Below are 11,273 nucleotides of genomic sequence, written 5' to 3'. Positions count from 1 at the left end.
GCTGAAAAACTGCCCAAGGAAGTCATCTTTCACTGTTCCATTCTATCCTTCAGCTCAGAGGGAGAGCGGAACCACACTAGAGAGTCTTCCTAGTTCCCAGATCACACCACTGCACTCCAGCCTGGGCAACAAGAGCAAAACTCCGCGTCTCAAAAAAAAAAAAAAAAAAATTGTGTTTCCCTTCTGAGTAGTGTTCCTTTAAGAACTACCTCGTTACACTGACCCACAAGTAACACCGCTGAAAAACTGCCCAAGGAAGTCATCTTTCACTGTTCCATTCTATCCTTCAGCTCAGAGGGAGAGCGGAACCACACTAGAGAGTCTTCCTAGTTTCCAGCTTCCAGTCCTGCAGGTGAGACCTGGCTAGTCTAACTTGTCTGTGCATAAAATCTCACATGGTTAGGCCTGCACACTAAATGCCTCAGGGTAGTGGAATATAACCAGTGAAGAACGACATAGGTTTCAACTCTGGTAACTGTATATTCACAACCTTCCAGAATGGTCTCAATTCCAGATTTTATCCTACTGTTAGATTAGCTTCCTGGTTTGGGGTTTTAAAATGAAGTCACATGGTAGTGAGAGGCTTTAAACTGAGAGGTCTTGGCCAGGGTGAAATAAGTGTGGACACTTTGCCATTTTCAGTAGTTCCACAATAAAGTGTTTTCTATGAAATATATCTTTTGGGTAGAGGTACTACTAGAACTAGGAAAAACCACATTTACTTCTCCAGAGACAGCTAAAGTAATATTTTATAAATTTATGGGACTATGATTCTGATTCCAGTAACAAAAGGAAAAGGGCATGGTAAAAAGGAGAGGTTTGTAAAGAGTTCTGTTAAATGAAAAGTCACCGGGGGTGGTGGCTCACGCTAATAATCTCAGCACTTTGGGAGGCCGAGGCGGGTGGATAACCTGAGATCAGGAGTTAGAGACCAGCCTGACCGATATGGTAAAACCCCATCTCCACTGAAAATACAAAAATTAGCTGGGTGCGGTGGCAGGCACCTGTAATCTCAGCTACACGAGAGGCTGAGACAGGAGAACTGCTTGAACCTGGGGGGTGGAGGTTGCAGTGAGCTGAGATCAAGCCACTGCACTCCAGTTCCTGGGTAAACAGAGCGAGACTCCATCTCAAAAATAAATAAATAAAATAAAAAAGTCCAGTCTTTTTTTTTTTAAATGGCTTGGATTTTGAGCATATTTAGGCCCTTTTTTCACTCCAAGCTCCTGGTGTCCCCAGGGACAGTTCCTTCATACTAAGGTAGGTATAAATTTTGCTCCCATATTCCAAGATGCCCTTTATTTTCATCAGTAAGAAATTAGGGTCTAAGCCTTAAGAGGCAACACTGGGGAAATAACAGTCCTCCCTAAGATCCTCACAAATGGAGGGATTAACCTACAGATGAAAAAATACTTAAAAGCTCAATAAACCGTCTACAAATATTTGGCCCCTAATTGGATCTTGACTGAAACAAGCTGTAGAAAAAATAATAATAATAAAAAAAAATTCATGAGACAGTTTAACAAAACTATCTATTGGACATTTGATATTAAATAATTGTTAATATTGGAGAGTTTTTGGTATGATATTTTAGTTATGTTTTTAAAAATAGCCATTCTCTTTTATACATACATACTAAAGTATTTATGGATGAAAAGTCAAATGATGTCTGGGGTTTGCATCCCTAATTTAGTAGGGAAGGACAGTGGGAGAGTAGAAATAAAAGATTGGCCATGAATTATTTGTTAAAGATGGACAAGGGGCACATGAGTTCATTATACTATTCTATATATTGTTTGAAAATGTGAAAAAATTTTAAAGTTATTGAAGGAAATGCCACCTCCTCAGAGGCCTAAGAACTCTGCCTCCCTGGTAGTCATCTCTGGGTGTGGTAATCATATGTCGCAGATTTTCCAAAATAGTTTAATTTTCAAATATTCATCCTTATTATCATCACCATAGCCACTGAAATGTTCCAGAGACTGTCACACTAGATGTAGCAAATCCTAGTTTGGAAAAGTTAGTTATCATGTAATGAAGAAAACTATGGGGAAGCAAAAGCAGTGGTATCTGTCTTGATAAGCTTCATACAATGGGTTCAGAGAGAATTTCTTGCCCTTTTTGTTGTTATAAACACCCACATCTACCTTTTTGTCCTCTGCTGCAGACTCTCTACCAACAACAGAGGCAGATGGGATTACCCAGTGGGAGAGAAGCATGGACCACTTCCAGATAGATCATCTTCAAGGTCTGATCTATACATACTGCTGAAGGATGGACTGTAGCTTCCAGTACCCATTAGGGGTGATGGTCCCGGAAAATTTATCCCTGCATTGTTTCCTAGTTTCACTCTGTACCTTATGCTCCCTCCATCTTTACCCTATTCACCCTTATCACCTCCCAGGACAGTGGTCAGGTCTTACAAAAGGCTAGTGCTTCAGGAAGATGTTTATATCTCTTCCAGAAGACCTTGGTAGCTCCCCTCATTTCCTACAATTTGAAATAAAGGTCATAAAAATAATTATTGGCATCATGCTTGGTTGGGAGTTGGGAATGGGGATTGTGATGGATCATATACTCATCACTGTTTCATTTCTGGATTTCATTTTTAGCTATGGATATACTGCCACATTGCCAATGTTAACAAGTAACATCTCTGTTCTTTGTCCTTATTATACTTTTTCTATTTGTCTATTGTTTCCTCTATGCTTAGTTACTATTAAATGCTAATTTTCTTTTCTATTGAAAACAACTGTTGGAGACACTGATTTTCGGTTTAGTATATAGACAGTAAAATTAAGACAACACCCTTTTATTGCTACAATTCTATCACTATTACAAGTTCTAGAATGGTGGAATGGGCAAACAACACTACCACTGAGATCAAACATGTATTCTACTTTGGGTACTAAAAGGCAGAAATGAGGAATTAAATAGGTTAGCCACTCACAAGTTGGCCTTAAGCAAAAATACTGGGAAAACAGAAAATAGCAGGCATCTGCCAGAAATAAATTAGCTCTTGGGAATGACCTTGTATCTGAACTAGGATCCCCATACCCTTTCTGGTACTCTGAATTTATTTTAAAGGCATTTCTAGACACGTTCTCTTTTAGGCAAGAGCCTGTCCTGTAGCAAATGGAGTTACCTCCAAGATTGTATCTCTGTTACTCCTGAAGCCTCAGAAATTTCAGTCATTATCATTTGATGGCTGAGAAACAACCTGGCTGGTGACAGATGCTGAACTACTTCCTTTTAAAGTTTTTATTCTTCTTTTAATTTACCTCAATAAGTCTTGCCCCTCCAAACAATAAATTAAAAGTATGCTGAGTTAGAATGTTAATGGATTTGGTTCCATTAATCCCTAAACCATAGGAGTGGCAAAGTGGATCAGAGAGAAACAATTTTATTTTTGGCCTTTTTATTATTATTCTAGCATTTTAGGGCTTCCACTCTTTTATTTTTAGATGGTTAACTCATTGATGATACCTATTTGCCATATAGCTGATCCCAACTGATGAAAACCATTCTAAAACATCAATAATTAGTTCACTTAAAGACGACAGTCCCTCTGTCCCTAAGACAGATCCTATAAAGAGAGGGAAAAAGTCTCTTTTTCCGAAACAAATTGACAGCAAAAAGATGAAAAATTAGTCTCTGTCAAGTTGGACAGGAGGTAGTTATCAGGTTTGTAAAACCAAACCTGGAACCTACCTCCACTGCCCTTCAACAAGGGGAAACTATTCCCTCTCTTTCACCCCTTTGTAACACAGTTCTACTTTTTAAAATGACATCTTCCCTAATTACCACCTCCAATAAATATCCATTCTAAATTATTCTCCACCCAATTATTGAAGTTTTTGACAAGCTCGGTGGGGGAAGATTTACCCTGAGACAAACAGTGAACAGAGTGAGGATTTTGGAAAGACAGAAAAAGCTACAAAGCAAAGTGGTCCCAGCATAAGAACTGAAAATAGCCGGGCACGGTGGCTCACGCCTGTAATCCCAGCACTTTGGGAGACTGAGGCGGGCAGATCACGAGGTCAGGAGATCGAGACCATCCTGGCTAACATGGTGAAACCCCATCTCTACTAAAAATATTAAAAAATTAGCCGGGTATGGTGGTGGGCGCCTGTAGTCCCAGCTATTCGGGAGGCTGAGGCAGGAGAATGGCGTAAACCCGGGAGGCAGAGCTTGCAGTGAGCCAAGATCACGTCACTGCACTCCAGCCTGGGTCACAGAGCAAGACTCCATCTCAAAAAAAAAAAAAAAAAAACAAAACCGAAAATATTCTGCCACCTGTGATTTAGTCATGAAGCAGGTGAAACATAGTCAAGTTGGTATGAGGAAAAGGAAATATTAATATTTGTGATGAGATTGGGACTTATTGAGAATCTTGGTTGTCTAGGATATGATCAGTTATTAAGAAAAAAATTAAGAGTCAGTTGCATCATGCACAGACTTGTGCTCAGACTTGTGCAAGGTAGCCTTATATTCCAGGTAAGATAGTGGGATTGGGAATACACTGGAACCATCAATCAAATCAGAATCCTTTACTCCTCCTTTCCAATCCTCCTGGAGAGGTGGAGCCAATGTCTGGCCTCTCTATAGTACACTAAGGGAAAAGAACAGCAGACACGAGGAGAGCAGGAGCAGTTTCCCAGCCCATGGTTTCCCCAGATCCTTAGCACTCCCTACACTAAGGTTAGAGCTCTGGATTTCTGCTGATCCAATCCCAGCCTTACTTAGTGCCCTATGGTCATTCTCCCTGGTCCACCCTCACTATATTCCCCTGCCACCCACCCTGAAGAACACAAAGCTTTTTAGTTCTCTGCCACAAGGTAATTTTTAAAATGTGGTTTCTTTGTTTAAACAGTTACTAAGTTGGTTCATCTTTTAATAACAGACCTCCCCTCCCCCAGCTCCCCACTCAGTCTTGTATGATCACATCATCATCATCATCATCATCTTCCTCCTCCTCCTCTTCTTCCTCATCACCTTCTAGCAATTCTTCCTCCTCCTCTTCCTCCTCTTCATCTAGACAAACTACCACCTCAGCTGGCTGAGGTAATCGAGAGTCAAACCAATCCAGTACCTGCTGGGTGCTAAGCCTTGATGCCTGACTCAACTGAGGGATATCAGTTTCCCGTAGTTGTTGGTGGGCTGCCCAGTACCTCTCCAAGGGTTGTATATCCGGTGGGGGTGGAGGGATCGGCAGAGGTGGTGTCTCAGCCCTTTCATTCAAGGAGCGGGTTGATGGTGGTGGTGTAGGAATTGCTAGGTCTTGGAAACTAGGGGCACCAGGTACTGCGTTGTCCCGAAACCATTTTAGTTGCCCATGCTTCAAGGCATAACGTGTGTCACCAAACCACTGAATGATCTCAGGCCGAGGTAAACCAGTGATCTGTTCTAACTTTTGGTAATCCTCACGCCGTGCCCATTGGCACTGTAAAAAAAAGGATTTGAGGATAGCCAGCTGTTCTTTGGTTTTGCGCTTGGTCTTTCGCTGGCGTTGTATATCTGGGGAAAGGTACTCTGTGGGGCCAACCCTACCTGGTACTGAATTATGCCGTAGCCCTTGGGGCCAGGCTGGTTCCAGATGTGGGGGTAATGCCTGTTCACTGGGTGACACTGACTGTGGGATACAGCCTAATGGCTGGAGGGGTTTAGAGGTGGCAGTAGCTCCATTAGCCAGTACCTGGAAAGAAGAAGAAGAGGTAGAGGAAGAAGAGGGAGTAACACTAGATGCTGACTCCTCCTTACAACTACTGGCAATTAATGCAATTGGTGGGGGTTTATCCCGAGCTTGTGGTGGGGGGATGGTTGTGGAGTGGTTCCAGGAAGCAGTACCTATGCCATGTGACTGGTTGGGACCCCTGCCTGCCTGCTCCTTTGAGAAGCCACTGCTTTGACGACGTTGCCAAAAATCTGATTGGTGGGGGAATGCTCCACTGCCAGGTGTCATCAGGGACTCCTTTAATTTCTGGTGACTCTGTGGCAGTGGTGGCATCTGAGAGGACTCCTCAGGCTCTACCTTCAATCCTTTCGTCTGGGTAGGCTTGCTAAGAGACGGAGGACCTATTCCAATACCAACTTGTTCTGGAGCTGGCATTGGAGGAGGAGGCACCTCCTCTGGGGGCCGTCCTGCATGATGAGTAAAAGAGAGAAGGGATTTGAAATGGAGTTGGTCCCGACGGTAGACTACTCGGGCTCGAGTCTCTTCTATTTCTTCAGATGACCAGCTAATACCACAGCGGAGGCGCTGGGCCATAAACCAAGTCTTGACTTTCTCCATCTGCAACCCATAACGTAGGCAGAGAAGGGCAATGTCTGCTAGGCTGGGATAGGGAAAGTAGCTGAAGGTTTTTAGCAGGTGTTCATTGCTGTCTAGCTCACTGGTCTGGGCTGCTTGGGTCCACACAAGCTGTAGCTCCTCAGAGATTGGAGGGAGGCAGATGAGCCCCGCTGGTGAACTACTGAGACCGCTGGCCTCTTTATTAGGAGGCATGGTGCTTTCTGATTTGTGCCCTTCAGAGATAGCTGTAATAAGAAAAGAAACAGCTCAATCACTGGGTCTCCTCTTCTGACACATTGCTCAATTTCTACCAAACTAACTGCTGGACACCAAAACAATTAAGTTTCTATTTGTATCATGTTGTATTGCTTTTTAAGTGCTTCAACAGTTTCTTATTTAATTTTCATAAACAAGTCATCAGACCCTGCTTTAATTCCCATTTTCTGTGGACTAAAGTCCATAGATGTTAAATTACCCCAAGTCACATGACTGGTGAGTGTTGTTCCAAGAAAAAAATCTGTTTTTAAAGCCAGCCATGGTGGCTCATACCTATAATCCCAGCACTTCGGGAGGCCTAGGTGGGAGGGATTGCTTGAGCCCAGGAGTTTGAGACCAGCCTGGGCAACACGGTGAGACTACAAAAAATTTAAAAATCAGCTGGGCATGGTGGTTCGTGCCTGTAGTCCCAACAACTTGGGAGGCTGAGGCAGGAGGACTGCTTGAGCCTGGGAGGTCGAGGCTGCAGTAAGCTATGCTTGCACCAACTGCACTCCAGCCTGGGTGACAGAGTGAGACCCTATCTAAAACAAACAAAAAAAGGCCGGGTATGGTGGCTCATGCCTGTAATCCTAGCACTTTGGGAGGCCAAGGCAGGAGGATCACAAGGTCAGGAGTTTGAGACCATCCTGCCCGACATGGTGAAACCCCATCTCTACTAAAAATACAAAAATTAGCTGGGCATGGTGGTAAGCGCCTGTAATCCCAGCTACTCAGGAGGCTGAGGCAGGAGAATCATCTGAATCCAGGAGGCGGAGGTTGCAGTGAGCCGAGATCAGTGCCATTGCACTCCAGCCTGGGTCACAGGGCAAGACTCCGTCTCAAAAAAAAAAAAAAAAAATCTGTCTTTAGAGGTTAAGAAGGAAAACTGATCCTGATATAGCTTTTTTATGTGTGTGTGTGTGTGTGTGTGTGTGTGTGTGTGTGTGTGTGTGTGTGTTTGAGACTGAGTCTCGCTCTGTTGCCAGGCTGCAGTGCAGTGGTACTATCTTGGCTCACTGCAACCTCCACTCCCGGGTTTAAGCAATTCTCTGCCTCAGCATTCCGAGTAGCTGGGATTACCCGTGCCCACCACCACGCCTGGCTACTTTTTGTATTTTTAGTAGAGACGGGGTTTCACCATCTTGGCCAGGCTGGTCTTGAACTCCTGACCTCGTGATCCACCTGCCTTTGGCCTCCCAAAGTGCTGGGATTACAGGCATGAGTCACCACAGCCAGCTGGTGGGTTTTTTTTGTTTTTTGTTTTTTTAGAGAGAATATTGCTCTGTCACCCAGGCCACCCAGGCTGGAGTGCAGTGGCACCATCACAGCTCTGACACAGCCTTCATCTTTCCTATTCAAACCCACTTCTAGAAGCTATCCACCAACTCTCACCTTCTAAATTCATGGAACAAGAATCACACAGTGAAGACTCAACCACAAAAACAAGAGGAGCAATAATTTCAACTTGTTTATGTGTGTGTGTGCATTTTTGTTTTTGTTTTTTCAAGAGACAGGGTCTCACTCTGTTGCATAGGCTGGAGTGCGGTGGCATGATCATGGCTCATTGCAGCTTTGAACTCTTAGGCTCAAGCAATCCTCCCACCTCAGCCTCCCAAGTAGCCAGGACTACAGGTATATGCAGCCATATCTGGCTAATTTTAAAATTTTTTGTAGACAGGGTCTCACTATGTTGCCTAGGCTGGTCTCAAACTCCTAGCCTCAAGTGATCTTCCCACCTCAGCCTCCCAAAGTGCTGAGATTACTGGAGTGAGCCACTGCACCTGGCCCTGAGAACTGTTTTTTTTGTTTTGTTTTGTTTTTTTGAGCAGGGTCTTGCTCTGTTGCCTAGACTGGAGTGCAGTGACATGATCTTGGCTCACTGCAGCCTCTGCCTCCTGGGTTCAAGTGATTCTTGTGCCTCAACCTCCCAAGTAGGTGGGACTACAGGCGTGCGCCACCATGCCCTGCTACATTTTGTATTTTTAGTAGAGACGCGGTTTCACCATGTTAACCAGGCTGGTCTCGAACTCCTGACCTCAAGTGATTCACTGGCCTCAGCCTCCCAAAGTGCTGGGATTACAGGCCTGAGCCACGGCACCTGGCCAGAACTGTTAATAATAATAATAATTATTTTTTTTTTTTGAGACAGAGTCTTTTGTCACCCAGGCTGGTGTGCAGTGGTGCGATCTTGGCTCATTGCAACCTCCACCTCCCGGGTTCAAGCAATTCTCCTGCCTCAGCCTCCCGAGTAGCTGGAATTACAAGCATGCACCATGATGCCCAGCTAATTTTTGTATTTTTAGTAGAGACGAGTTTTCACTATTGTTATAAATAAGGTTTCGGTGCCACAAAAGAAATAGCAATCGAATATAAAATTTTTGTTTTTTTTCTTCTCAGCAGGGCAATTTACTTCTATAGAAGGGTGCGCCCTCACAGATGGAGTAATGGTGAGCACACACTTGGACAAGGGAGGAGAAGGGGTTCTTATCCCTGACACACGTGGCCCCTGCTGCTGTCATTCCCCTATTGACTAGGGTTAGACTGCACAGACTAAACTAATTTCGATTGGCTAATTTAAAGAGAGTGACCCGGTGAGGGGTTTGGTTATGGCAGAGCAGGAAATCGGAATGAGTCAGGGTGGAGAATGAGTCAGGGTGGAGAATGAGTCAGGGTGGAGCAGGTAATCGGAATGAGTCAGGGTGGAGCAGGTAATCAGAGTGAGTCAGGATGGAGCAGGTAATCGGAATGAGTCAGGGTGGAGCAGGTAATCGAAATGAGTTAGGGTGGAGCAGGCAATCAGAATGGGTCAGGGTGGAACAGGTGATCGAAAAAGGCTGCTTTACAAGGAAGTTAAGTTTAAAAGTAGAAGGCAAAGAATTGAACATACTGACATATTGATTCTTTGAAGAGAAATTTAGAACTCCTATCTAATGCTCTGTTGGCCAGGCTGGTCTCGAACTCCTGACCTCAGGTGATTCACCTGCCTCGGCCTCCTAAAGTGCTGGGATTACAGGCTTGAGCCACCGCGCCCGGCCTACTATTTTTTTTTTAGAGACCAGGTCTCGTTATGTTGCCCAGGCTGGTGTGCTATGCATAGGTGCAATGATAATGCACTACAGCCTCGAATTCCTGGGATCAAGTGACCTTCCTGCCTCAGCCTCCTGAGTAGTTGGAACTACAGGTGCACACCATTGTCCCTGGCTTGTTACTAACTCTTTGGCTGCTAACAATTTATAATTATATTTAGAATGTGGAGCAATAGATTGGGAATACAACTGATGAATATCTGGAAGGTAGGACAGCACTGTCCTCTGCCCAGCCCCCCTTTTTTCTTTCCCTTCTTGGTGGTGGAGTGTTGGGGGAAGGTGATTGACAGTACCTTTAAGCCCTAAGCCCAAATCTCATAGCTTTATTTTTTCCATCTCTTGGTTGGATGAGAGATATGGGTCAGATATCTGGGATAAATGAGGCTCACTCCCCTCCCCCTTTATATCATGTGAAAATGGAGAGGTGAATGTTTCCTCCTCCAAGTCAGCCTTGGAACAAAGGTTATCCCCTCCCCCAGCCTTTGTCTCCTCCAACAGCTCAACTTCTCCCTAGGGAGCCCAGAGAGCTCCCTCAGTCACTAACAGCCCCCTCTACACAGGGCAGAAGGTCTCCTGTGCTTATCTTTTCAGCCCAGCTTTCTCCTCAAGACCAGGTGGATAGGCTCATTATAAATTGTAAGCAGCTCCTGCAAGCTACCCAGCAGCACACTGCTCCCAGTGTTATGAGTATGGGGACTGCAGGGATAGCCCTTGACTGTGCTTCTTTCCTGAAATAACTGCTCAGTTATTTCCCAGAATATTCTGTTGACAATTTTTAACTCAGCTTCCTGTGTGGGCACTAGAGACCCTTTAACACATCCATCACCCTTTACTCTTAGGGGAATCCCATCGGTTTTTATTTTATTTTATTTGGAGGCGGAGTCTTGCTCTGTCGCCAGGCTGGAATGCAGTGGCTTGATCTCGACTCACTGCAACCTCCGCCTCCTGGGTTCAAGTGATTCTCCTGCCTCAGCCTCCTGAGTAGCTGGGACTACAGGCACGTGCCACCACGCCCAGCTAATTTTTTGTATTTTAGTAGAGACAGGGTTTCACCATGTTGGCCAGGATGGTCTCGATCTCCTGACCTCGTGATCTGCCTGCCTCAGCCTCCCAAAGTGCTGGGATTTCAGGCATGAAACACTGGGCCCAGCCTTCCATCTGTGTTTTTAAGTATTACTCCTGATCTGCTAAAGATAGGACAGGATTCCTATGTAATTGCTACATGATGAATTGCAAAAATAAACCTCAAGTCCATAAATTTAGAGCAATGTGGTAGCAGGGATTGTACACCATGATTTTTAAAATTAAGAAACATTTTAATATGTGTCACCATTTCCTTTTAACAAGCAAATCTAACCAACTGAGGCCATGCAGACCCTGAAAGCAGTATTGCTTGAAGAGCCCCTTAAGAGGGTCAATGGTTTGGGAGGCCGAGGCAGGCAGATCACGAGGTCAGGAGATCGAGACCATCCTGGCTAACACGGTGAAACCCCGTCTCTACTAAAAAAAAAAATACAAAAAAAAACTAGCCGGGAGATGGCGTGCGCATGTGGTCCCAGCTACTGGGAAAGCTGAGGCAGGAGAATCGCTTGAACCTGGGAGGCAGAGGTTGCAGTGAGCCATGATCACACCACTGT

General features: G+C 44.7%; 2 protein-coding genes across 4 annotated transcripts in view; one reads left to right on the top strand and one right to left on the bottom strand.

Moving 5' to 3' along the window:
* The window catches only part of RNF212B (ring finger protein 212B), a 37,560-nt gene extending 34,735 nt beyond the window's left edge, over positions 1-2,825 (top strand). The window contains exons 14-15 of the mRNA XM_011930859.1: positions 291-352; positions 2,168-2,825. Of these exons, the coding sequence (XP_011786249.1) occupies positions 291-352; positions 2,168-2,236 (131 nt within the window). The 3' untranslated portion in view covers positions 2,237-2,825. The remainder of the gene's footprint in view (positions 1-290; positions 353-2,167) is intronic.
* A 564-nt stretch (positions 2,826-3,389) lies between these two features.
* Positions 3,390-11,273, bottom strand: part of HOMEZ (homeobox and leucine zipper encoding) — a 26,941-nt gene continuing 19,057 nt past the window's right edge. For 2 of the 3 annotated variants that reach the window (XM_011930849.1, XM_011930850.1), the window contains one exon: positions 3,390-6,537. In XM_011930849.1, the coding sequence (XP_011786239.1) occupies positions 4,928-6,537 (1,610 nt within the window). In that variant the 3' untranslated portion in view covers positions 3,390-4,927. Of the gene's footprint in view, positions 6,538-10,721; positions 10,757-11,273 lie in introns of those variants that run through there. The other variant, XM_011930851.1, reaches the window with a different exon arrangement.

This window comes from Colobus angolensis, unplaced genomic scaffold (assembly GCF_000951035.1).
Source record: "Colobus angolensis palliatus isolate OR3802 unplaced genomic scaffold, Cang.pa_1.0 Scaffold88, whole genome shotgun sequence".
NCBI lineage: Eukaryota > Metazoa > Chordata > Mammalia > Primates > Cercopithecidae > Colobus > Colobus angolensis.
Note: the sequence above shows the minus strand (reverse complement) of the source record. Positions and strands in the feature narration are given on the sequence as shown.